At 59.2% G+C, this 27,635-nt stretch overlaps 1 protein-coding gene across 2 annotated transcripts in view; it reads right to left on the bottom strand.

Moving 5' to 3' along the window:
- The window catches only part of ADCY1 (adenylate cyclase 1), a 150,581-nt gene extending 124,048 nt beyond the window's left edge, over positions 1–26,533 (bottom strand). For both annotated transcript variants that reach the window (XR_011437743.1, XM_005614861.4), the window contains exons 1-2: positions 25,752–26,533; positions 389–538 (exon numbers count right to left, since the gene is read on the bottom strand). Coding sequence is in view for 1 of the 2 variants with exons in the window: in XM_005614861.4 (XP_005614918.3) it covers positions 389–538; positions 25,752–26,417 (816 nt within the window). In the remaining variant the exon portion in view is untranslated. The remainder of the gene's footprint in view (positions 1–388; positions 539–25,751) is intronic.
- Between the last annotated feature and the right edge of the window lie 1,102 nt (positions 26,534–27,635).

The following is a 27,635-nucleotide window of genomic DNA, read 5'->3' as shown; positions in this document are numbered from 1 at the left end:
AGCACCGGCTCTCCAGCTCACTTCTGCCTCCACCCAAGTCCCACCAAGCCTCTGGCATCTCCTCTGCAGCCCCATACCTTGTGTCACGAACAGGTAAACCGAGGCTCAGGGACAACAGAAGGTGGCAGTTCCTTCACCTCCATGTCCAGGGCACCTCCCCCCACAGCTGCCCAGTCTCCTCCAGCTTGCTGAGGGCCTGGAAGCACATGCTGCCCAAAGAGAGGAAGGGCCAGCCCATAGAGGCAGAGGGGCCAACAGGGCCTGAGGCCCCCAACCACCTCCCAGAAGGCCAGGCTGGGCCCCTTGGTGCTCTCTGCTCCCTGCTCCCCACTCTGGCTCCCCACTCCGGCTCCCCACGTCCCTGTGAAGGAGACTCCACCACACTGACCTGCTTCTCATTCTCGTCCTCCAGTCGCAGCCGGTCCTCGATGCAGTTTCGGGCCTGCAGGAAGGACTTCCTCTGGGAGCGCTCGGCCAGGATCCTCACAAAGACGCCGAACATGTTCACGCTGAGGAAGAGGAGGGCATTCGCCCCGAGCTGAAAGGCAGAGAACAATGCAGAGCGCCGTGCACCGGGGGCCTGAGCTCAGCAGAAGCTCCTAAACATCCTCCCACAACCAGCCCATGAAATAACCACGCTGTCCAGGGAGGCTGCACACACTGCCAACCCACAGCACAAAGTCAGCTTCACGCAGCCAGGAGCCAGGGCAGTGGGTGCACCCCTCAACATCCCTCATCCTGTGCGGGGCCTGTCCATGCTATGAGTTTGTCATATAACGGAACAGCATGCAAGAATGCAAGGTGTGTTCCCCAAAATTCAGGTGGAAGCCCGAATGCCCAATACCTCAGAGTGTGACTGTATTTGGAAAGAAGGTCTTTCAAGAGGTAAATAAGGTAAAATGAGGTCACTAGGGTGGCCCTAATCCAATGTGACTGGTGTCCTTAAAGAAGAAGAGATGAGGACACAGGCACACAGAGGGAGGACCAAGTGAGGACACAGGGAGAAGCCGGCTGTCTATACGCCACGGAGAGAGGACTCCAGAGGAACCAGCCCCACCCACACCTTGGTCTCAGATTTCCAGCCTCCAGAACTGAGGAAATAAATGTCTGTTGTTTCAGCAGCCCAGTCTGTGGTATTTGTTACAGCAGCCCTAGCACACTGTTACACCTAGAAAACAGGAACGTGAAGAGAGAATGGTTGTTCCCACAAAAACTACGTGGAATGCTCTGGAAGAAAGCAGCGAAGGAGAGTTGATTAAAAACAAAAAGAAAAAAGGATGGTATTTGGGTATCTAAGGAACACCCATCACATATGTATGAAGAGGGAGAAAACCCTGCATCCAGAGGCCTGTGCTCTGCCAGAGTCCCTGGGTTCTCACTCCACTTCCACAGATGAGAAACGAGGAATGGGCCCAGGTGAGAAGGAGCCCTCCCGGGTGCCAGCTGAGGCCCAGACTGAGATGCTCAGATCTGCTCAATCGTGAAAGGATGCCACATGCGGGAGTCAAGGTGGCATGGCCGAGGAAGGGAGTGTTTTACGACTTCCTGCTTTCATTGGCCTTAATGCCACATCCCCCAGGACTGAACTTGAGGGACTTCACAGAGATCCACGAAAACCAAAGGACTCACTTGCCCCAGGTCACACCTCGCATCATGGCAGATCCAGGCAACGATCAGATCCCACTTCCCCCACTCAGCCTCCTCAGCCAGTCTGTCACCACCTCTTGTGGCCACAGAGCCCAGGGCCTGGCAGGGACGTCTCTCACAGGCCGGCAGGACCATGGCACATCTCCCAGGGGCCCCAGGTGGTTAATGGAGAGGGAAGACGCCCACCCACCTCCCTGGGGCTGTGGCGTTGATAAGCATTGGCCAAAACAGCTGCCCCTCAGCCCCTGCGAAAGGGAAGATTTCTGTGTCTCATTAAACTCGGGCATTTCCTGCAGGTTATGAGTGTCACTGCTCCTAATGGATGAACCAGAAATACTCCCCATGTGGACTGCATGCCGCACACAATGACAGACGACAACACAGACAGTGACTGGCAGGACAGAAGTTTATGGTAGATGATGGGTGAGCTGGGCTGAACAGGACAAGCAACAGAACAAGGAGGGGGAGGCCAAGAGGTCTCTTAGACAGAGACCTACAAGACCTGGGCATGGACTGGAGGCCAGGGGCCAAGAGTCGGGGGTCGGGGGCAGGCAGCAGGGCAGAGACTGGGCCCAGGGTGGGGGCCACGAGGAGGACAGATTGGGTCACACAGGGGAGGCTTGGGGCTGCACGAGCCTAACACCAGGTGTGTGTGACAGCCTCCAACACAAGGCCCTCAGGAGAATGGACAGACAGGGCTGCAGTCGGGAATGCCGTCCATCTAGAGATATTAGAGCTGCTCACAGGAGGTGAGAGGGAGCCAAGCTGAGGGACACAAATCTATAGGGCCCCTGACACCACCATCACCTCCCTAACACAGAGGAGGGAACTCAAGAGCAAGCTCAAGAGAGTGAGTTTAGTCACACACACCTGACAGAAGGGGGTGTACACCATTGACATCTCACATAGACATGGGTGGAAAACATCTCTCCCAAATGCCACCTCTGAGAGGCAGGGAGAGGGACAGCTATCCTCTGTGGCAAGACCTGAGCGAGTGGCCCCAAGTCCTACAAAAACAGTGCCCGCTATGCCCTTGATCATCTCCATGTGACCCTGATCATCTCCATGTGACCTGTCATCTCCATGTGACCTACCATCTCCATGGAACCTGTCATTTCCATGTGACCCTGATCATCTCCATGTGACCCTGATCATCTCCATGTGACTTGTCACCTCCATGTGACCCTGATCATCTCCATGTGACCTGTCATCTCCATGTGACCCTGATCATCTCCATGTGACCTGTCATCTCCATGTGACCTGTCATCTCCATGTGACCCTGATTGCCATGTGACCTGTTATCTACATGTGACCCTGATCATCTCCATGTGACCTGTCTCTCCACGTGACCTGTCATCTCCATGTGATCCTGATCATCTCCATGTGACCTGTCATCTCCATGTGACCCTGATCATCTCCATGTGACCTGCCATCTCCACGGAACCTGTCATCTCCATGTGATCCTGATCATCTCCATGTGACCTGTCATCTCCATGTGACCCTGATCATCTCCACGTGACCTGTCATCTCCATGTGACCCTGATCATTGCCATGTGACTTGTCATCTCCATGTGACCTGTCATCTCCATGTGATCCTGATCATCTCCATGTGACTTGTCACCTCCATGTGACCCTGATCATCTCCATGTGACCTGTGGTCTCCATGTGACCTATCATCTCCATGTGACCTACCATCTCCATGGAACCTGTCATCTCCATGTGACCCTGATCATCTCCATGTGACCTACCATCTCATGTAAGCTGTCTCTCCATGTGGCCAGTCATCTCCATGTGACCCTAATCATCTCCATGTGACCTGTCTCCATGTGACCTATCTCTATGTGACCTGTCATCTCCATGTGACCCTGATCATCTCCATGTGACCTGCCATCTCCATGGAACCTGTCATCTCCATGTGACCTGTCATCTCCATGTGATCTACCATCTCCATGTGACTTGATCATCTCCATGTGACCTGAACATCTTCAATGTAACTTTGAACATCTCCAGTCCCTCTAAATCCGGGTGCTCTCTCCTAGCTGGAGTATTCCGTGATTCAACCAGGTGCAGGGTTGAAAGTGAATGCTTCTGTGGTGCCTGTACCAGCCTCACACCAGGCATGGACGGCCAGCACCGGCTGTGCCTAGAAGCCCTGTGCTGGGCCCCGCTGGTCAGGGCAGTGTTTTCTGTCCTCACAGACCATCTGCTGCATTCTGAGATCAGCTCGTGCCAATCTGTTTATGAAGGCACTTGGCTGGTGGCAGTGGGAAGACCAGCATACATGAAACAATAAATTGCAGTTTCGAAGTCAATATTTAAAATCTACCGAATGTGTTTAAAATGCCCACAGGCACAGTAGTGGGCACATTTCTAAAAATTCAAATAATAGTGAATCATTGCACAAAGTTTGCTTCTCTTGCCAGTAGTCACATAATCATTGGTTTCTACATGCCCCCTCCTGGCCTCAGTTTAAGGTTTTGAGCACTTCGAACCTGTAACACACAGGACATCCCCCTGGGATGCAGCAATGATGCCCTCCCTGGCCACCACCCCACAGCCTCTGTGAAGCCCTACAGTGGAGCTCTTAGCTGTCACTCTCCTCAGGGGGACACAGTTGGGTGGAGGAAAAAGGGCTTGACTGAACAGCCAGGGCACCCTGGGCCAGCTCAGCACAGGGGACCACGATGCCACAGATCAGGCTCATGGGTCCCACAGACATGGATTTTCCAGAAAGTAAGCCCTTGGCCAGCCCAGGGCAGAGATGAGGGAAGATGGGTGTCCCTATGAGATCTGGGCAGGTTAGAGGGGCTGAGGGGCGGTGGGGGGAGGGGGCAGAAGGGCCAGTGGAGGCTGCACAGTTTGGTCAAGGGAGAAATCGAGAGCAGAGTGGAGGCGGGCTGGGTTACCCAGGAGCCCCACCTTCTCACCCCTTGCACACCCCTCTTCATCACACCTTCCCTTTACTCCAGCCATGAGGATTCCCCAGAGAAAGTGAGGCCTGACTGACTGGTGCCTGAGCACCTGGCTGCCCGTCAACACCGTTTGAGCTGCTCACATGGAGAAGGAGCCCCATGGGCTGCCCCACAGTTGGAGTCTGGCAGGCACGGCGAAGCGGATCAGGATCTTCAGAGGGGTCTCCTGCCCGGGGTTCTAGATTCACACACCTGGGGGGCTTCCATGTGCCCCGTGGACCTTCCCCCAGGAAGGCAGAAGAGGAGACCGTCCACATGATGGCAAAGCCACCTGCACACCTGCCCCCTCCCTCCTTCACACACACCCCATGAGCAGGGGCCACAGTGATGAGGACACAGCAGTGACAAGAGACTCGGACCCCACCCCACAGGGCACAGAGAGGTTTCATGACTGGGTCCCTATTCGGTGATCAGCAAGAGGGTGAGAGCTCAAGAGACGTGTGCCCAGAGGTGACCTGCCCACAGGTGTGGCCTGGAGGGGGTGCTGGTTCTTGCTGGCAGCAGAAGGGGCAGAAGCGGTGGTGGGCAAAACCAGCTGAGGGGTCCCGAGCTCGGGGAGGGATGTGTTGGGGTGGTGGCTGAGCACTCTGCACCCCGAGAGCTGCAGGAGGCACAGCCGGGCGGAGATGCCCCTCGTGGCCCCGCCAGCCTCCCTACACCTCCGCCTGCTCTCTGGGTCTGCGGCATTGCTGAGGGGATGGGCTGCAGCTGTGGCGCCCTAAGACCAGGCCCCTCTTGCCCTCCTTGCTGTGAGGAAACCCAGCCCTCCTCCACCTCCCAGTGCCAGCTGCCTGCTCGCAGGGTCTCAGGGCCACTGGGCCTGGCCGCTCCTCGTGATCCCACAGCCACTTGGGGGCTGTCACTCACTGCTCCCTAAACCCAAATCTGATTCATCACACCAGGTCACAGCCTGGGATGCTGTCCACGGGAGTGCCAAGGCCCCTTTTCCCCCACTGGACTCCTGCGTCAGTTGTCCTCGCGCTCCTCTGGCCGGATTCTCGGGGTGAGGTCTCAGCGAGCACAGGCCCGACGCCCTGGCCTCTTTCTCTGCCCACTGCTGCCAGCAAATGCTTCCAAGCCCACAGCAGGCAGCTGCATGGGCTTTCTGGGCAGTGCCCAGTCTCACCGCCCACACCAGCATCCCCACTCTCCAGACACACAGGCACTGAGGAGGTGCCAGGGCCCCCAGCTGAAGAGGGTGGCACATGCCCAGTGGCCTGCGCTCTAGGTCTCGGGGTAGCTGCCTCACACACCTGGCCTCAGCACACCTGTCCCACACACCTGGCCTCAGCTCACAGACCCCTGAGGACCACCCTGCCCTCTGCTCCCCATAGCCCACACTGCCCTAGACACCCGGGCCCTGCCAGGACCCCAACCCTCCACCCTTTCCTGCCCTTCAATACCCTGCCCTGTGCTCTCTCTTCCTTCTCCAGCTGAAACCCCAGGGCCCAACAGGACCGTCCCCTGCCCCTCTCCCACTTTGTCCAACCCCTGGGGGAAATGCCAGCCCGGTCAAAGCCAGCTCCACGTACGCAGCCAGCCCTGGGGCAGGAAACGCCTCAGTCCTGCTGAGAGGGCTCCCAAAGGGCACAACTGGCGCCTCGAATGCTCCTCCAGCTGCGAGGGAGCCCTTGCCCATCCCTCCTCCCTCGGGGACCTCCCTCTGCCCGCCCTGCTAGTGCCCTTGCCACCCGCCATGCCGGCAGGGCTGCCCTCTGCCCCCAGCTGGGACCTGCCACTCTTGACAGGATCGTCCTCGGCAGCAAACCAACAACAGGTGATTACTTCTCACCTGAAAATAAAACCGTTCCCTCGGCTCCTCTTCTTTCCCCAGCCCTGCCCACGTTTCTCCTCTTTACAGAGAAACTCCTGACAAGGCCTCACCTCTCCTTGGCCCCACTCCAACCCACCTTCCCTTCCGCGGCTGCCCTGGGCAGTCTGTGGCCAGGTCAGGCCCACCTTCGCATCCTGAGCACAGGCTCAGGTCCCAGCGCCCAGCCCACCTGCTCAGGGCTGCCAGTCCCCTCCCCAGGCCTTCCCCAGCCTCCTCTGGTCCGTGCCCACACCTGAGCCCCGCCTCCCCAAACACCACCTGCTTCCAGTGTCTCATACACACCCAACTAGAGACCCATCCCTGTACCAAAGACCCCAAATCAATATCTTCAGCCTGGCCTCAGCCCAGCCATGCCCCTCTTGGCCCACTGGGCTTCTCCAGCTGGGTGTCTACTCACCCCTGCTTGGGACAGGCCCCAGCAGGACCCCTGATCACCCTCCAACACTCGCCCCAGGAGCCCCTCCCACCTCAGCTGACCAGGACCCCTAGAAACCTCTCAGGCCCACAGCCCATCTCCAAAATCAGCAAATCCTACTGGCAGGATTTCCTCCCAGCAGACAGGGTGCCTGATCCCCCACCACCATCGCTGCATGGCCACTGCGGCTGCTCCTACCTCACTCCTGTGCCTCCTCCTGTCCCTCAGGCTCCCCTGGACCAAGCAGCCCAGTGGTCAGATGGGTCTGTCCCCTCTGTGGCCCAGGCCTGGGGCCCCCACATCCTGGCCTCCTCGTGTGCCCCCAGCCTAGCCTGCTTTGCTTATGGCTTCTGCCCTGCAGTCCCCAGGCAGAGCCCTCTTCCCAGACAGCGCATGACCCACACCTGACCTCCAGGAGCTCTGCTCAGATGTCACCTTCTCAAAACAGCATACCCTGACCACTGCGTCTGAAAATGCAAAACCCCCCACAGGTACTTTAGGAATGCTCCCATTAGCCAGTTCTATTTCTTTCTTTCCTTTTGTTGTTTTTTGTTTGTTTGTTTTGGGGTCTTTTTGTGAGAAAGACTGTCACTGAGCTAACATCTGTGCCAATCTTCCTCTATTTTATGTGGGATGCTGCCACAGCATGGCTTGACGAGTGGTGCTAGGTCTGTGCCTGGGATCCAAACCCAGGAACCCAGGGCCCCCAAAGTGGAGCAAGTGAACTTAACCACTAGGCCACTTGGGCCAGCCCTTCCTGTTGTTTTGAACAGCAGTTACTGCCCCAACACTCCCCCACCTGTCTCTCTGGGTTGTCTCGGGCAAGACCTGATGAGATGCTGTTTCCCAGCTCTGAGACCCATCCTCAGATTTCCTCAGAAAGAGTGACCCCAGCTTTCCCATGATCGACAGAAGCACATAAGGGACAAGGCATAAACCTGTCCTGATGTCTGAAGTAACATCGTCCCTCAAGCAGGCTGAGGCTTGTGGGAGCCGTGCATGGTGTGGAACACGGTGCACACCTGTACACTCGCAGACCAGGTCATGCAGCCCCAGAACAGCACTGGGGTGCAGGGCAGAAGCCAAGCAGGAGCCAGGCCAGTCCCCTACACCCCCCGTCCCGAGCCCCGGCTCCTAACATCTGCTGCAGACGAGACCATTTCACAGATGGAAATGGAGGCCGAGAAGGGTGATTTGTCCAAGGTCATGCACGAATTACTGCAGAGTGGGAACAGCATGGAGCCCTCCGTCCTTCTGTGTGGGCACCACGCTGACACTTCTTGGAACTATCCAGGACCCTCTGAAGCGGTAATGGCTGTGGGACACGTGGAAAGGCCAGCAGTCTCTGGTCAGGGAATTGGCCTCACCACGACTGACCCAACCTCACAAAGCCATCACACCAAAAAGCATGCCTGCCACAGAAAAGCGGCCACAGCATTTCAAACAGTATTTTCAGTCCTCGTCCAACCTGATTTCAAAAGATAGAAACTGCAGGACGGGAAACATGTGAGCTCTGCTCCGTGCGCTGACCCAGCAGGAAGTCCCGTCCCCATTCCTGTCGGCTCCATAGAGACCCAGACCTCGGACAGTCCACAGGGCAGAGGCACGCAGGCGGGGACGGCAGGCGGTGGCACCCACAGCCAGGGCAGCAGGGAAAGGTGCTCAGGTCCCCTCCTGTGTTGCCAGGAGGGGTGGCAATGTTTCAAAGCAGACCATTGCCCATGGACCTGGGCAGACAGCCAGCAGGGGAGGCACTGTGGGGAAAGGGATGGAATCACCTGGAGACAGGTGTGCACGGCTGGGCTCGCGCATCAGCCCCATCCACCGGGAAGGCAGCTGACCCCCACCCTACAGTGGGCACCTGGGGTCCCACAGCCAGTGCAGAGAGGGGAGTACCTGGCACCACACAGCAGGTGGATGCCTGGGGCCCTGGTCATCGGTCACCATGAACTGCCCAGATGTCCACCGTGGTAGGCAGGTCCCTCCCGCCCCAGCCACTCCAGGACACAGCGGCCCTGGTAAGCCTTTCATGAGCTGGGAGGAGATGAGCTCTGAGTAGGGTCTGAGGCTAGATTTAAAATGAACCACGGGTCTGGCAAGTGGAAATGAGGCCGTTTCCACGTCTGGCAGTGACCCAGCCAGGAGGTTAAGGGCAACCACCTGGAGGGCAAAGGTGGGCAGGCTAGTTATTGAAAAACACAAAACTACCTCATGTCTATGTCCCCTCCCCCAAGTGGCCCTGCTTGGGGTTGGCACCTTCCCAGGCATCTGCTCTGATGGTCAGGCATGTGCCCAGGGTGCACTGAGGCTGATCCAGCACCTGGTACAGCCTAGCCAAGGCCTGGGCCTAAGGAGTCCGCAGAGGAAGGGTCTGGGCCAGGCTCACCATCCCCAGGGCCCAAGGGGCTGGCGAGGGAGAGCCCGTGGGACAACACTCAGAAAGGTCTGATGTCCCCACAGGTCTCAAGGCATGACCTGCTGGACCTCCCTGAGCTCCCAACGCTCCAAGGGCCCCGAGGGGGCTGTGCTCCTGACACCCCTCGGCCACACCTCTGACTGCCTCAGCCCCAGTCACACTCCTTCGGGAGATCCCTCCGCAGGCCCGGGCCACCCCTGCCCAGGTGGGGACGCTGGAGATTTGTCACCCTTGGGCAGGGGAGAGCTGGGAGGACCGGCTTCCCTGCCCAGCCCGAGCCCATGTGGGGATGAACCAGGCTGCCAGGCCCCCGAGTCCCATTCTTGCCCTGGCTGGTGCCACTCATCTGTCACAGCCGGCAGGCCCTGACCTGGGCCAGCCATGCCAACTGGACCTGCCTCACCACAGCAGGGACAGCCAGCCCCCCACACCCATGTTGGGGGCTCCCTGCACCCTGTGCCATGAGCCCAGCACCTGCCAACTTCCCACACACGTGCACACTGCATGTGGACAGACCTGACACCAGAGCCTCCCCCCGGCTAGCACAGCACCCCAGCACCCTGGGAGGGCCCCGTCCCACCACTGCCTGTGGTGGCCCTCGGAGTCAGTGCCCCCCAGGTCAGTGCTACCCTATGACTCGGCTCTCTCTCGCCCCAGGTCCTCCAGCTGACGCTGTCAACCCGCCCTCAGAGGATCACAGAACCCACCAGAACACCCAAGCCTGAGGACAGGACAGGAAAGGACGCCAGCCGCCTTGAAAAGAGTGCTCAGCCAGAGCATTTGCGTGTGCACACCTTCTCTGACGGGCACCCACGCTCCATGGAGGAGAGCAGTGGTGGACCACATTTGGTGAACAATGCTGTGGCATTCCCCACTCCCACAACACACCTCCAGAGGGAAAGAGCCCAGAGAAAAGGATGTGCCTGAGGTCGGCCCCCCAAAGGGGGCATGTGGGGGCTGGGCTCGGGGCGTTTGCGCCCCGCGGGCCACTCCTGGGAGGTCCCAGTCGGGCTGCTGGAGTTCCGGCGCCATGCGTCTTTGCTGACTCCCATCTCCTTCACATCTGCAGGTTTCCAAGGGGAACTACAGGCAGAGGTCACTGCAACAGAATTTTCTGGACACAATAGGCCAAGTGGTGACATTTGTAAAACTCCATAAAAACCTAAATATACAAATACATGTTCTGCTGAGTTTCAAAGGCAGTCCTGACGTTGCCTGTGGTTTTCATGTGGGACTCGATGCTTAGATCTAGTCGTGGTTAAATGGTTCACTTTTTCGGTTTCTGACAGCTGCCTTAAAGCTGAGGAGAAATGAGTCCCCATTACAGGAAAATCTCTACTTGCAGAGGGTGGAAAGCACAGAGACAGAAGGGGGACGAATGGGCCCAGGCCCACAGCCACCGCTCACCACCAGAGAGCCTGCCTGGGGGTGTCCCTCAGCCTCGGGAATGACTGCCCAGCTCGCACTCCACCTCCCCAAGGCCTTGTCTGCAAACCAGACACGGTGGTTCCAGCACTGCACCTGTCTACCCTCCAGCCTTCTGTGGCTTGAGCTGGACTCGCAGCATGTGGCGGCCAGAACAGGCTGGGAGCCGTGGAACAGGCCAGCTCATGCCAGGCCTGAGGCTGACCCCAAATGTCCAAACCCTTAGAGAAATAAAACTAAAGTGATTTCCTACATTGACAATAACATAGCAGGTAGGAAAGTGAGTCACCAGGACCCACCACCATCCCATGGCCAGCTGAGCCCCTGGGGCCATTTGGTGCCTCTCGCTTTGATGCCTTTATGTGGCTGTCATCCTGGGGCAGAGGTAGTTCAGACCCGGCTTCTTCCAGGCGCGTGACACAGCGCGTGCTCTCCAGCTCCATCAGGTGCTCTGAGTCAGTGATTCAATGACTGCAGGACACACTGCCAAAATGAAGGGTGTCTTTCATGTAACCATGATCTTTCGATGGCATTCTTAGCGATTTCTGATATTTTGTCACTCTCATAAAGCAGAGCAAAGATCTTTGGAGATAAATTTCTGATAGGCACTTCTGGTCACTTCCTCAGCATCCCTCAGTCAGCACCTCACTCAGGAACACATCTAACTGCTGTCCACGGCTGAGCCCTGGCCCTCTGCCGCCACAGCCCTGGAGATGGAATCACGTGCCCAGCTCCTGGCTGACTTCTCAGGCAGGACTGGGGTGCCTTGTCAGGTGAGCTCTCTCGTGCACACAAGGAATTCTAGACAGTGGCCTGTACTTCATTGTCCTGTGTCCCTGCTCCCTGCTTAGCCCACCACCTCCCCTCAGCCTCTCTGAGCTCCTTCTAGAGCTGTGCCTTCCACTCCACCACCTGGCCCACCTAGCACAGCCCCCAGGTCTCGAGGACAGAGATGCTGCACTGCTCCCAAATCTCTGCCGACCAGTGAACACTGTCCTGGCACTCCTTGCCCTCCGTGCCTGCCCCGCTCCACACAGCGCACAGCGTCTTCACTGCCTGCACAAGAGGGCTCGCTGCCTGCCGCACACACGCACTTCCTCTCTCTACATGTACCTATCGATCACAAGAAACATTCGCTGCATGGACATGCCAGCAGCACGATGTGAGCTGCACTGACGAGAGGCATCGTCACAAATCTGACATCACTGAGGAGTTTCAAGAGAAGTAACTTAACCAAGGAAAACACATTAAACACTGTGGGGAGTTGTTCAGGACTGCAGGCTCCAAGGAGGCTACGGCAGGAGGGTGCCCACAGCCAGGCGGCAGAATGTAAACCAAGCTTGGAGGCCACATAAGGGCCAACAGCTGCAGATGGAAACAAAGGCGACCCGAGCAGGCAGTGGGTGGGAAGCTGGAGAACACGGTAGAGGACAGACGACAGTGTAGACCTCACTGCGACCATGACCAAGGAGTGCAGAGAGTCAGGCATGTGCTGCTTCTAGAACCCACAGAGCCCTGAGGGGAAGGCCTGCCCCTGTTCATATTTACCCAGAAAGGCACAGGTGTAGAGAGGTTAAACCTTCTTGAGGTCATGAGGCCAGAAGTGGCCCTCATGTCCCAAACACAGGCTGAAACTCCAGGGCCTGCCACACCACAGGCACCATCTCTGGATCTAGGCACTGGATCGATGGGCCTTGGGGACCTGTGGACCCCTCATGGGCTGCGATGGGCATCAGGGCTGATGGAAATGTGGCTGATGGAGGGATGGCCGTGGCCTCACCCTCTCCTTGTCCTCCACACAGAACAGGAGTAGAGGCTGAGAGTAAAGAGGCCTAGGGCAGGTAGGCCAGTGTCAGGCAGGGCCCAAGTGGGAGGTGGGGCCTGAGTGGGAGGCTGTGAGGTGGGCCCGAGTGGGAGGTGGGGCCTGAGTGCCAGGCAGGGGATGGGGAAGAAGGGACGACGAGAGAAGGGGCAGCAAAGCAGATGCCAGACACGAGTACAGGGGCGTCAGGGAGTGGCTGCAACACCAGGTGCAGAGAACACGAGCAGGCTGTTGAGACAGGTGGAGTCTGACGCAAGATCCAGACAGCAGCAGAGACCCCCGCCACCCACTAGACACAGGGGTCTGGAGGGCCCAGGGCTGGAGGGAGCCCAGGCCATTGAACTGCAAGGAGTGCTGGAGCCACGAGAGCTCACCTGACGAGGCCTGAGGAGGGGCCTGGGCAGGAGGCCAAGGTCCAGCTTTTAAAGGAAGCGAAAGGTGGACCCCAATCCCTAAAATGAAAACTATGATATAGGAAAACAGAAATCTCGCTTTTGAGATTTTCTCATCTTCTTAGCTTGCTTTCTCCCACCTTTGGGGTTAGACTGCAAACATGAACGGGGAGTCGATGGGGGGCACAAAACAGCCGGTGCGTTCGTTGGTCAAGATGACCAACCAGTGGGTGCTCCATCCTCATCCAACAGGGTCCTGGGCCACCAAGGAGAGTGGGCGGGGCCAAGTGCCGCTGGCCTCCCTCGCTGAGGTGCTCTGCACGCACTGCCGGCCGCTGCGTCCCTCACTGGCTCCACGTGGCCTTGGAGCCTCCACTCAGAGGGAAGCAGCTGTCCTCTCTCCTCTGGCGACTCACCTCACCCCTTCCATGAGCTACAGATCTGTCCCGTGAGGAGAGACTAACTAACCACAGTTAGGATGTCTCAGAGGCATCTTCACAAACAAGCCGATGCTCCCTCTCCACGCTCAGGCCACCTGCATTCCCGCCAGCAGGAAAACTACCTGTCCCCAGTGAAGCGGGAGCTGCCCCCAGGAGGACCCATCTAAGGCATCGGTTGAGACGAAATCACTGGGGAGAAGGCACATTGCAGGAAGAGCAGGTGGGAGTGTCACCCCACCCTGGGAGCCCAAAGGGCTCACCCACCATCTACTGATGCAGACCCACAAGGGTTTCCCCAGGGTTGAGGATTCCTAATTCTTCCCATGAAGCTCTCTGAACTCATCGCCAGAGGTGCACAGAAGATGGTGGTCACGTGTCTTAGTACCTCCCGAAACGTGCAGAAACAACGAGAAAGGCAGGCTTGGGGTCACCATGAGCTGCACCACCAGCTGCGGGGTCGGGAGTCAGGGGAGAGGAGGCCTCACCCCCCTACTCTGCCTTGACCACACTTGGAGCACTGATCCTCAGAGGAGGCCACGCTGCATGTGGGTCCACGGGGACAGTGAGGTCACTCTTTGCTCAGCACAGGAAAGAAACAGCAGCAGGTCACTGGCAGGTTCCCCAGGACAGCACCTGGGCCAGGTGAGTTGGAAGCCAGTCCAGACAGAATTGCCTGCCATGGAGGCCAGTCGCTGAGGGCAACACTCTTCACCCAGCCCACGTGAGCTGAGGCTGCTTCTGAGGGAGTGCCCTGGGGCTCCCGCCACAGACTGCAGTCGACACATGCTGTAACTGTGCCCAGGGATCTCCAGGGGCCCATGTGGGAAACTCCCACTTAGCCCCGGGAAAGACTTGTACCACAACTCAGCACCCCCAGGGGACCTCCTCTGAGGTGGGGATCTCTAAGCACCCTCTAATCCTGGGGGACCCGTGGGCTGTGGATGCTGGCTGAATGGATGCCTTTTGGTGTGCAGAGGCAGCGAGGCAGCAATCCAGAAGAAACCCCATCCTCCAGAGCGAGCCTGGGGGCTTCTTGGCTCCAAGGCCTGGTTGGGCTGTGCACAGGTGCCCCTAAATGCAGGATGGGTGACCAGCAAAAACAGGCATGCGGGTTCCCTGCCCGGGCTGATTTTCCCAGGAATCATGACACCAGGACCACTGAGACACCTGTGGTCCCAGGCCAAGAGGCTGTGCAGGGTCCCGGTCCCCACATGGACCCAGGAGTGTGGTCCAGCCTGCACCTCTTCCCTAAGGGACTCCCACACTAGAGCTAATTCCACAGGGTTCAGGTGGGTGGTACACAATCCAGCCTGGTCACCCCTTAATGTGCTCACTGCGCTCATACCCCCAAAGTCTCCAGGACAGTGTCCACCTTCACAGTGGACCTGAGACCTGCCGAGCCCTGGGCTCTTCCCACTTCCCCAGGCTGGCCTCTCACATGTCCCCATTCCTCCACCACATGTGCATGGCACGGTGCGCATGCATGCACGTGCACACACACGTATCAATGTCCCGGCCGTGCATGCAGCACGCAGCTCTGCCCTTGGGGCTGCTACCTCTCACTGCTGCCTCTGCGGCAGGGCTTCCCTCCTTTCTCTCAGTGGCCCACGGAGCCCCTGACATGGGCTGGGAGGCCCCCAACTGGTTCTGAGGCACCCCAAGACCACCTCGCTTTAGTACTCAAACCTCTCCACAGGGCACAGAGCCTCGGCAGCATTAAACATGTCTGTGGGAATGAAAGATCCAGCTCCAGGGACGGCTTTGCAGACAAGCCCTTCCTGTGGAGGAGTGCCAGGCGTGCGGACACGAAGTGTGCTTCGAGGAAGTCCTCCTCACACTCACACAGGGCAGTTCGGCCACAGGACAAAGCGGGAGCTGATGCCCGCACAGCCGCCCCCGCACCTCAGTGCACACGTCCCAGTTGGTGAATCCTCACGCATGGCACCCCGGCCTTGCAAAGTCCCCAGGGGTTTGGTCTGCGGGCCAGACCCCACGACCTGCCGGACCGCCCTCACCTCCCAGACCGCGCCTGGCGTGGGGACCAACCCGTCCTGCAGCTGTGTGTTGGCACTGGCTGGGAGGTGCTGCGTGTCATTCTTTAAAGTGTGGCTGGTTTTTCAACATCACTCACAAGTGTGTTTTTAAATTAACATAATTGCTTGTTAGCTCTCTGTTTTCAAATTAATAAAAGTGTTTTAGGAACAGCAGCATTTGCAAGAAGAACGGCAGAATGCTGATAACTGTTGGAGCTGGGGGCTGGGACCCAAGAAATCACTGTGCTGGTCTCTCTACTCAATATGTTTGAAGTTTCCACAATAAAAATAAAAACAAATTATAATAAGAAAAGAATCCAACGGGCTCTCGTGAACTCCTGCCATGGGGTTTCCAGCGCTCTAAAGCTGAACCACCCAGGCTGTGGTCTCCACACCTAAGGGCAGATTCCCAGGGGGACCTGCGACATTTCCGGTGGAACCCTTGGCTCTTCATTCTAGGGTGCCTCCTGGTGCTGTAGCCCTCACGCAGTGGCTCCAGCTCACCCATCTTCCGGGGCACAGCCCCTCTCCAAGCAGGCCAGGTCTCTCCCTCTTTCCATCAGAGGGCAATGCGTCACTCGGAGAGGCTGACACACCAAGGCCACCAGGAGCACAAGAGGAACGCAAGGGCAGCAGCGGCATTAGGAAGACAGATTAAGTCTCCACGTGGCAGCGCAGTGGGGCAGTTCCAGCAAGGATGGGCAACTACGCACACCCCTGCCCAGTGGGTCAGCAATGGCGTGGTGACTGTCCACACCTCCCAGAAAGGCTACTCGGGGTGCAAACACGCCCACCCTGGACCACAGAACCACTGCACTTCTGTGTCCCCACCCACCTGTCCACAGTAGCTGTAATGTTTCAACACCTCCATTCTCCTTTAGGCACCTGGACACCGACTCTAGCCACAAAGAGGCTCTCATGTCATTGCCCATTTCTGACCCTTGAGCTAAACCAGACTTTAGAAATGGGTCCCACCCACGAGGTTCCCCAGCAACATGGTCAGCATCCAGGAAACATTTGTGATATCTGCAAGTGAAGATTTGTTTTAAAATAAAGTATCGGGGGCCAGCCTGTTGGCGCAGCAGTTAGTTTATCCCCTTGGCTTCAGTGGCCCGGGGTTCTCAGGTTTGGATCCTGGGCAGGGACCTACAGGCATCCCACACATAAAAGAGAGGAAGAGGGGCACAGATGTTAGCTCAGGGCCAATCTTTCTCAAAAGAATAAACAGATAAATAAAAGCAGAAAAAAAATGTATCAGGGATATTTCAAAATCCCAAGGCTAAACCAGTGATTCCTAAAACATGGTCACTGAGCTGATCATTTGTGCAGCAGGGCACGCAGTGTTTGAGCAAATAGCCATCTTAGAAAACAAGTTCAATGAGCAAGCATTTCAGATCCCTTTTGAGGCCACGGCTGATTCAGGAAGGCAATGCCTTCCCTTAACAAGAGAATGTTCCTCTCATAAGGGAAACTAGGCAAAGGCACCATGACATACCACTAATGATTGCAGAGAAGGTCATCACTCAGCATCGCTCCAGAACAGGGCTCATGGTAACCCTGCACCCCATCCTCCAGAATCTCATGACCACCTTTACCCAGCAGCAGCAGAATGTTCCAGAACAGATCCCCTCGCTAAGATGTGGCAGGAGGCACCAGTGCAGATGTGGGAGGCACCCGCAGAAGAGCACAGTATCACACTGGTTTATCAGGCAGCCGCGAGGGAGGCACTGACAGGACCATATATTGGGACACGAGGTCAAGTGGGAGTGTCAGCCTAAGGACAGGGTCAGGCCAGACACCAAGAGGAGGGCCAGGGTCCCTGGCACAGCCCGGTGTGGGCGGGCAGGCCTTGCTGTGAACGGCCCTTCTCTTGTTGAGTGCTGCACCTGACGTCCCCAGATTTGGGCATGTGGTGCCTCAGGCCCCACTTGGGCCACTGTGTGAGCAATGACACCTTGTCCATCCAACGGAGGCAGCTGTGCTCACGGGAAGCCGGGGCCCCTGAGCAGCTGTGCTCCATAAGCGACGCACACTGTGACAGTGCCAGGGTGAGCCACGTCACCTAGACAAGGGCACTGGAGCAGCTGACGTGGGAGCCCACCGTCTCTCAGGCAAACCTCTGCTTCCTCAGGCTGAGCCGAGGCCACTCTCCAAGGCCAAAGAGTTCACTTCAGCAAAAAGAGACACTGGACCCGATAGAACTGGTCTATATTTTACAATCAAGATAGAGAGCTGCCTTCAGATTCGGAACATCTCACGGGCGAGGACTCCACCTCTGCAGGACCCCAGCAGCAGGAGGGGAGATCCTAGCACTTCTGGTGACCATCACACATCACAGGCAGGAGTTCTGTCCTTGGGGTTCCTCACCTGGATGGGGATCCTGTCCCCTGTACCTAAGACCCTCACCTGGGCATCCTGGCCCCTGCATCGAGGTCCTTCACCTGGTGTCCCTCAGTAGCATGGCCAGGAGACCCTGAGTCTGGGCCTACAGCAGCCCCACTGCCCTCAGGATCACCATGGGCTGGGCCCACTCGGCCAGGCTCCCCTCCCAGCCCCACTGTCCACTACAGAGTGTTCCCCCACTCCAGACCTGGACACATGATCACCCGGCTCATTGTCATGGCTTCCCAGGCTGTGGGACCTCAGGACACAGATCCTACACTAAGCCTGACACAGGGTGGGTCCTGGATTCTGAGAGGACAGTGGGAGGCCCCACACCCATAGATCCAGACTCTGCAGGGCTGGCCTGGGACTGGGACCTCTGAATGTTACCAACACGTGCACAGACACTCACACGCATGCATGAACATACTCATGTACACAAGTATGCATGCACATGTACACACAGGCATATACTTGTGCACCCACTTGTGCACACATAAACATGCACAAATGTGCATGCACATGGGCACATATTAACAGTCATGCACATGCACACATGGTTGCACATGTGTACACACATGCACATGTGTGCGTACATACACACCCTCTTGTGTGCATGCACGTATATAGATACACATATGCTCGCACGTGTGTGCACACACTCACAGGCATGCACACACCTATACATGCACACACGCATGTGCAACACAGAGGCCCCACCCTAAGAGCTGCATGCAGGCTCTGCATAGTCCTGCCTGGGGCGCCAAGAAGCAGGAAGCTCTCCTCCCATCACTCAGAGCTCTCCTCGCAGCCCTGAGCTGGAGGCAGTGTGAACACTGCAGCTCAGAGATCAAAGCAGGTCCTGCCGCCTTGCAGTCCAGGAAGACAGGGTCGAGGGCTCAAGGCGACAGAGGAGGATCCAGGGGAGGGAGGACAAGGACAGGAGGGCTACAGACACAGCCAGGGAAGGGCGACCTGCTGTGGATGGGGGGAGGCAGTACAGGCCCCACCCTGTGCCTGTGTCGGGGGAGCAAGGGACATGAACCTGAGGAAGCACAGCCTGGCCCTGCCTGGACTGCACACAGAGCAGACAGAGAGGAGAGGGGCGTGGTCTGAGCAGGGGTCCTGGCCTTTGTCACTCGTCCCCACAGCTCTCAATCCCATGTGCACAGTCTCCCCACCTGACCTCCCCATCTAGGCAAGGCCTAGGGCCTGGTCTCACTTCATGGGCAAGCCCTGAGGTTGCCCAAGGTCTCGGGCTGGAGGAGCAGGAGCTGGGTCCCAAGCGGGGCCTCTGCCACCTCTCGCCCAGCCCCATTTCCCTCAGACAAGGATAACGCATCCACCTGGGAAAATAATAACACTAATAAAAATGTGTTGCATGAGCAGGCATGAACACGTGTGTATGCAAGTGTGTGTGTGTGCAAGTGTGCATGTGTGAGTGTGAGCATGTGAATGTAAAAGCGTATGTGTGCATATACACGTGTGAGTGAGAATGTGCATATGCAAGTCTGTGAGTATTCGAGTGAGTGTGTGTGCATGTGGAATGTAGTGTACATTTGTGTGTGTGTGCACATGAATGTGCGTGTGTGAGAGACAAGAGGCATATGTGACACAACCTCAGACATGGTAGAAACAGCACTTGAGAGGGGGAGGAAGGTCTCTTCCGCCTGCCTGGCTCAGCCCCTCAGTGGGTGGGAACAGGGTCTCACCCAGAGGCTCACGGGCTGCCATGCTGCCCTTCCTGTCCAAACTCGCGCCCCCTGCCCAGCCCAGCAAATGGACAAGCAAAGCCCCAGCCTCAAGCAGGCCAGCCTCCTCCACGGACACAGGCCTCCCTCTGGCTGGACAGTGCCGCAGCAGTGCCCCCGAAAGCACAACTGGCCAGAAGCAATGGAAAACATCCAGAAGACACTCAGTCTGGACAGACCGCCTTGCCACCAGCAACCAGGGCATCTTCCAACATTAGACCAAGACTAGACACAGGTTCCCTGAGTCAGAGAAAATTCGTAGGTCAGAGGCTACGACCAACTAGTGACAACAAGAGGCAGCTCCCACTTTGCTGAGCCCTGGCTCTGTGACGAGAGGACAGGGGATGGGAGGGGTGCCCAAGGATGCATCTGCTCCTACAATACCACAGGAGCCAATTCAGAGGAAACTGAGGCACAGGGGAAGTCCTCTGCCCAAGGCCACAGCCAGGAGCTGAGCCCCTGCAGTGCTGGGAGTTCCACCAACCTCAAAAGCCCACCCACCCCCGTCTGAGTTGGAAAATGGTCTGAGAAAGCTTCTGGGCTCCGTGTCTGCAGGAACATAGTGCAGATTACGTGTCAAACCAGGAGCTGAACCCTGGCCCACTGGACCTCAGAGACATGACAGGAGAAGGACATTGCCCAAGAACCACCCAGGGTGGTCACCTCTCCATGCTCTCTCCTGCTTCCATGTGACCCCTGCTCCATACTGCACCCCAGGGATCCCCAAACAGAAGCCTGATCAGACCCCTCCTCTGCTTAACATCTTTCCAGGTGCTGGCACTGTTTGCAGAAGAAAGGGCAAATGCTCCTTTTGGCCTGAAACCCCAGGTCCTCCCCTCCCCCTCTACCCCCCTCCCCTCTCCCTGTCCCCTCTTAGCCATCAGCCAGCGCCTGCAGCCCCAGGACCTTTGCAGGACTCCCCACCACCCCACCCACCCATCCACACCCCGCCCCTCTGACACCCAGCAGTCCTTGGCCTCATCCAGGATCTTGGCTGAGGCATCCTGTCCTCAGGAAGCTGCCTGAGCCCTGTCTGCCTTGCCCCTGTACACACCTCCAAGTTCACGCACTCCCAAACCTGGCACAGACTGTGGTCCCAGTTGTTGACGGGGGTCTCCCCACAGACTATAACTTCCTGGAGGACAGGGTCCCACTGTGTCCCCAGCCCCCACCTCAGGGGCTGCACCCAAATGTGGATCACAGAACTATCCAGAGAAGGCAGCACAGCCTGAACAGCTGCGGACGCTTCACAGTCATGTCTGCTCCAGCTTGTCCCGGCCCCTCTGCCAGATCCACCAGCGGGACTGGACACCAGCACACGGACAGCCCAGGGGTCTGTGGCAGAAGGACACTACCTGGAATAGCCCGGGGCAGCAGAGAGAAGCCCAGGCCCAGAGGACCTCCCAGAGGAGAGCAGGAGGGAGCCTGTACCAGGTCCCAGAACAATACCCCCTGACCCTCTGGGCCCCACTGCCCTTCACCCTAAGTCCTGCTGCACTGATGCAGGTGATCCTGAATGCTTCTTAATGTTAGAACCCGCTGCCCTGGAGAGAGGACGACCGGAGGCTGAGGGAAATGACCAGGTGGTGGGGAGAGAACTGAGGGAACCACCCTGGCAGATGAGGGGGCTGATGGCGTCGGTCTGGGAAATCAGTGGGGTGCCCACTGGACGTGGACGTGGAGGCCTCAAGGAGACACCTGAGCCGCACCTGGAGCTCAGGAAGCAGCCAGGGCTGTAAATGTGCGGTGGGACTAGCATGCCAGAGGCTGTAAGAGCAGGAGTGGAGGGGGCTGACCCCTGCCAGTGACCAGAGGCCTAGGGAAGTGTGTCCAGCCAAGGACGACGAGACTGCCTACATGGTCACTCCTCACCACAGCAGGGAAGCCCACTCCCCACCTTCACACGGCCCAGCCTGTACCAGGAGGACCCACCGTCTCCCTCCCTGTTCCAGTGTCCACCCGGGGAAGCAGTGGGTCAGCCAAGGCAGGTGAACAGAGAGGTGACAGGTGACAGAGCCTGGCAGGAGGGGAAGGGGAGGGAAGTCCAAGCAGGTGAGGGGGAGCCCAGCCGGGGCTGGCGGTGAGGGGTCAGCGGGAGAGGGGCCCAGCCTAGGAAGGGATCCAGTTGAGCCCAGCCAGAGGAGGAGGAGGAGGGGCCCCGCAGGGCAAGGGGCCGGCTGGGTGGCAGGGCAGAAAGGGAAGCAGCTGAAGGAGGCGGGGCCTCTGGAGGAGGGGCGGAGGACCACGGGGGAAGGGGTTAGCGGGGGAGGGGCCCAGATCGAGGAGGGGACGGATGGAGTGGGGCAGCAGGGGGAGGACCTGGCTGGAGGAGAAGCACAGGTTATCAGGAGGGGCTGTCTAGGGCCTTGAATCAGGAGAAGGAGGGAAGGAGTGGAGTGGTGGGCGCCGCACTGGCGGGTCCGGGGTGGGGGGTCGCAGCCGTGGGGCAGCCGAGGACAGCGCACACCTGGGCCGGCTCTGAGGTGCACCTTAGGTGGCCGGTGGTTCTGGGAGCAGTTACACCGCTCCCACCCTGCCAGCTCCCACCCTGCCAGCGCTGGGTTCCAGCCGGGAGCTCAGCCCCAAGCGGAAGGGCAGGGGAATTCCAGGCAGCTCCCCCTCCCCCAACAGTCATGATTTCTGCCATGCTGCCTGTGGTGCAAACTCCGCAGGAGCTGAACATATTTCATTGACATTGATAGAAAACCAAATTGAAAACACACTGCAGTGGACCCTTGCTACGTCCAAATACAGGGATCCTGACCGCCCCCTGGCCAAGAAGTGGGCATCTGAGGCTGTAAGGAGAGAAGCCCCCACAGAAAGGTAGCTCCAGGCTGGAGGAGGCACACACTCCAGGCACATGAGGGGCAAGGCAGGAGGGGTCCCCTGTGGGCTGGCACCCTGAGCCAGCAGCTGAGCTGCCGAGGTGGCCCTTCTTCAGCGAAGCCCTCCTCCCCTCCTCCACTGCCATTCCCAGCAACGACCTTCACTCCCTTCACTCCCTTCGCATAAGCATCCCTGACTCTACTTCCCCACCACTCCCCTTGGTCCCTGGGCCTGTCCCCTCCTCCCCAAGCTGTGCCCCTCAAGGCTCTGCAAGTTGGTGAGTGCCATCACAAGGGAGCCCAGGTCACATATCTGGCACACACCCCCCTCACACCTCCCCAACCCCCCCAGGCCCGTCAGGCTGCAGCGCTCACCACCCCCCATGCTGTCCCGCCCACCGGGGGCCGGGCCTGGCCTTCCCTCTGCTGCTGCCTCTGCGCAGGCCCGGGTGTTCTTGAACATGATGCCTTCAGTTCTGACACACTGCTCAGTTAAATAAAAATGAATGATTGAGTTTATGTACAACCCGTGGGCCAAGAGCACGGGGCTAGGAGCGGGGAGACCCAGTCTGGTCAATATTTGTGGGGCTCCTCCATGCTGGGCTGGGTGGGAATAGGGTATTTCCCCTAAACTGTTCCTGCCCTAGAGGACAGCAGCAGGCACACCCTGCTGGGGAAGGGGAGAGCATCACTCCCTGAATGTCAGCTGTGCAGTCAGTCATGCACCCGGCTTTCTGCGTGCTCTCAGGCCCCAGCAAACAGAACCCCAAAGCACATGGACAGCATCCCCAGGGCCCCACACACCAGGGCCGCATGGGATGGATGCAGGAAACCTCAAGAGCCTCCCTGTGGATGGGCAGAGGCTCTGGGAGCCCACACTTGAACCCAGGTCTCAGTCCTCCAGAGCACACTTTCTCCAGCAGGCCTATGACATGCAGCGCATATGCAGCAAAGGCAACACCCGTGCACACACCACCTCGTGCATCCAGTCCTTCAGCCTCTCCTGGGCATCTACCCCATGCCCTGTACCAGCTTCTGCCTGCCCCAAATTGGATCCTGAGGAATCGGTGCTGTCAGCAGGTGACTGCACTGCAGGAAGGCAGGGAGGTGGTGAAGCAGTGGGCAACGGACACGCCTTGTGAATGTGGGTGCCATCTTCTCCACTTGTTTCAAGTACCAAGTTGCAGAACTCATCAAGGACAGAGTCACAGACTCCAAGAATTTTGTAATTGGGAGAGAGAATCCCTGGGACATCATCCAGTCCCCTCACCATATGTTTCTCTGCAGCCATCCCCATCTATCTGTCAATATGGCCACCACCTGTATTGAGACGTGGACTTGAACTCGAGCATTCTAAAGAAGTCAAAATGATTTGGTAGTGGCAGGAGGTTTCAAGTGGGTGCTTTTCCAATATGCACTTTTCACCTTCACCACCCCACTCCCCCCCTTTATTCAGGTGGGGAAGTTGAGGCTCAGCGAGGGAGGCGTCTGCATTGTCCAGGGAGTCACAGCTAGTGGCAGTGAGCCTCCAATGTCTGCTCCCCAAGAATCTGTGCTCCAGAGATGGCTCCCTCCCCGCTAGAATACAGAGGCTCATCTTATTCTGGGTGGGGGGAACCGAGCTCTCTGTGCCCGAGGCACCTTTACAGACTCTCTCCTCTCTCGCTTTAAATCTTTTAATTCTCTAAAAGAAATGACTGGAGCCTGTCACTGAACATTCATTTTTTAAAAAGACCATAGCACAGCCTTTCATTGAACCAGCTGAAGCCATGGCACACCAGAACTCAGTGTGGCCCCCGCCCCAGCCTGTCCAGGTCAACTCAGGCCCCCTCCCACTCAGAGCTGACGTGGTATCTGGCATCCCTACCGGTCCTGGTGGGGAGGTTGTCCTGGCTGTGGGGACCAAACACACAACAGATGGGAAGCCTGTCGGGGAGAGGTACAGGAGCGCCCCCTCCCAGAATGTCAAGCAAGGCCCACTGCCCTCACAAGACGCAAAGCAGGAGGCCTTCTAGAGAACCCCCCCCCTCCTCTTCCCCCCTCCCCTCCCCTCCCTGGGCATGTAGCTCCTTGGCCCTTTTCCCTGTCTCCCCTCCTTTATCTCTGCCTAGTCCAGCCCTGTCTCTGGCCTTGACCCCTACTTCTCTTCCTCTCTTCCCTGCCCCCTCCCTAGCCCTTCTTCAGCTCCTCTCCACCCATTCCCCCCTCCACCTCTCCCAGCCGCCAGCACATGCTGGCCTCTTGTGGCCCTGAAATGCAGGTCCAGCCATGGGTCTGGCCTGTGTGTCCCATGGCCCCTTGACCAGGTACCTCTGAGATATCACCATCTGGGTCACCACCACCCCACCTCGCCCCTTGGGTGGGGGTCCCTGGTCCCCCCAGGAACCAGCTGTCTGACTCCCATCATCCCCCTGAGTTGTCTGGCTCTGTCCAGCTTCCCCTCTTCAGCCCCTCACCCCCATCTCGTCCATCTGTGCCTTCCCTCCCTAGGCGGGCTCCCCCATCCGGGTCCCACCACCCTCCTGCCAGAATGCAGCCACAGGCAGAAACAAAACCCTCTCTCAGAGCCCTCCAAGCGGGGTGGGATGGGCTGCGCTGTGCGAGAAGCTCGGAAAGCCCCACGCGGCAGACGTCCGCCTCCAGCCTCCTGGGTTCCCGTCCAGGGAGGAGCCGCGCAAAGGGGACGGTCCTTGTCCTCGCCATCGTCTAGCCCGCCCGCCCGCAAGACAGTGACAAAGTTCGGGCTCTGCGACCCAGGGTCTCGGCCGCGGCGGAGCGGGGGCGGCAAGGACCAGAGCCCTGTGCGACCTTGGCAAACCCGGTCCTTCTGGACCCGAGGCAGGTCCACAATGGGTGCCAGGGTGACTGGAGGGGGCCAAACTCCTTTCCCCCTCTTCACATCTCCTAGGGCCAGAGGGCTGGGAGGGGGACTCGGGAGCCCCGCACCCGCTCCAGGAGCAAAGGAGAGGAGACCAGGGCTGTGCGCACAGCCCGCGAGGAACCCTGCCCACCCCGGGCCGCTCCAGGCACCCACTTTCCATTCCTCCTGCGGGGATGGGTGCAGCCAAAGAGCGTGGTGCCCCGGCTCTGGCCCCGCTTGACCGCTCACCTGCTACCTGACCTTGGGCCAATCCTTGCCCTCTCCACGCGGGTCTCCTGTCTCCATACTCCACACCCAGGGGCACTTTGTGGACTGTAACTCGCCAAGAAAGCCCGACCCCAGGGTGCCAGCCCTCACTGCGTTCCCAACTCGCTGAGTGACCTTGAACGCCCACCCCATTTGAGGCCTCAGTTTCCCCACCTACCCAATCGGTAGGTGTGCGCCTGGCTCCCAGCGCCCCAGTCCCTCCCGGGCAGGTGTGTCCCAGACCGGATGGGGGCGCGCGGCGGCACTCACCGTCCTCCAGAGACGTGGGCGCTTGGCGGGGACCAAGGTGGCCGTGACCAGCAAGTGCGAGGCGGCCACCAGGAGCCCAAAGCCGATGGCCAGCAGGCTGCGCACAGGAAGCAGGGCATAGGACACGAAGGTGACCAAGAGGAGCTGCCAAACACCCTGGTCGGCAGTCGCCGGCACCGCAGCCGCCCCAGCGTGGGCCCCGGCGGGGCCGCCGAGCGCAAAGGGGCAGCAGAGCAGCGCGAAGGTGAGGCTGAAGAGCAGCGCGAGCTGGCCGACCTGCTGCAGCTGGGGCACCTGCAGCGAGCGGACGTTGGTGACCACGAGCAGCGCCAGGAAGAGCACGCAGTGCACGGGGTGCGAGCCCTTGGCCAGGCCGGGCGCGGGCCCCGGCGCGCCCAGCAGCTCGGCCAGCGCCAGCGCGCCTGCCAGCAGGCTGAGCACCGCCAGCGCCTTCAGCGTGGCCGCCTGCTCCAGCCGCAGCGTGTAGCCGCGGAACAGCGCCTCCAGCTCGGGGCACGCGAACTCCTCGTTGCACGCTCGCAGCCCGCGCCGGCCGCCCGGCCGGGCCGCCCGCTCGGCGCCCCCGGGCTCGCCCGCGCCCCCTCCGCCTTCGCCCGCGCCCCCTCCGCCTCCGCCGCCGCCTCGGCCGCGCGGCGCCCCCGCCATCCCAGCGCCATGCAGCGGCCGCGGCCGCGGGCGCGCCCCTCGCCGGCCGGGGCGCCGGGGCGGCGGCGGGCGGCGAGGCGCCGGGGCGCGGCGGGCCGAGATGGGGCGCCGGCTGCCCCGCGCGCGCGCCCCGAGCGCGTCCCCTCCCGCCCGCCGCGCCTGCGCACTGGCGCCGCCCGCGCGGGGCCGCGGTCCTCCGGCGACCGCGCTGCGACAGCCGAGTCCCGAGCTGCCGGCCTGGGCGCGCACCGCCCACGCGTGCGCCCCGGCCCGCACTCCAACTCTGCAACCCGCGCCCCCCCGCCGCCCCAAGGGGCCGCGTGACCTTGGGCGCCCGCCTTGCTGGTGCGAGCCTCAGTTTCCTCATCAGTGCGCAGTGCAACCCACTGTGCTGTCTCTTGGACGGTCTCCTGGGGCATTAAAAATGCTGAAATCCTGCGCGATTCCCCGTGGAGGTGAAGGGGCTTAATCCTGCCAATCTGTGTCCCCTCAATAAAACCAGGCTTCCCAATTTAAGAGGAGCCCTAGGTGCGGCCCGCGCTGGACTGTGGACCCAGGACGAGGGCCCTGCGAGGTGAAGCCATGCCCGAGGATCCTCGGGGCCAGGAGGAAGGTGACGGCCTGCAATGCCCCTCCCGTCCCCAGGCCCCTCTGCACTCAGGACCCTCCATGCCACAGGCTGTGGGCGAGTCCTGCCCCGGCTCCTCCAAACCCTGTGAGCGAGTGCGGGGGCGCAGGAGCTGTGGCCTGGTGGTGAGGTCCGACAAGCAGAACCCCCACCCGGGATCTGAGGCCGCGGGGCGCGGGGCTGAGCACCGTAGGTGCCTAGAGAGCCAGGTTTCTAGTCCTGGCCCGGGATGCGCCCAGGGAAGAAGATGTGAGGCTGTTTGTGCAGCGATGCAGTGGGAGATAGAAGGAGAAGGGGTGCTTGGTTTTCCCTGAACCGGAAACCAAAGTGATGGCGAGATGTTTTCTTCCAGCAGGACAAATGTAGGGAAGGTTGTACTCACGCGTGGGGGTCCCACCCAGCGACTCGCGTCCCACCGCTTGCACTCATTCACTCTAAGACAAAGGACTTTGTGCTGGCGCTTCACTTGCATTATAAATCTCTTTTGGCGCTCACAGTGGCCCCTGGGGTCTGTCAGTGCCTCTGTACCCCTTTCCACAGGAGGATTCCAGGGTAAGTAACTGGTTCCAGGAGGCGTGGAGAGAAGTAAG

This window comes from Equus caballus, chromosome 4 (genome assembly GCF_041296265.1).
Source record: "Equus caballus isolate H_3958 breed thoroughbred chromosome 4, TB-T2T, whole genome shotgun sequence".
In the NCBI taxonomy this organism is placed as follows: domain Eukaryota; kingdom Metazoa; phylum Chordata; class Mammalia; order Perissodactyla; family Equidae; genus Equus; species Equus caballus.
Note: the sequence above shows the minus strand (reverse complement) of the source record. Positions and strands in the feature narration are given on the sequence as shown.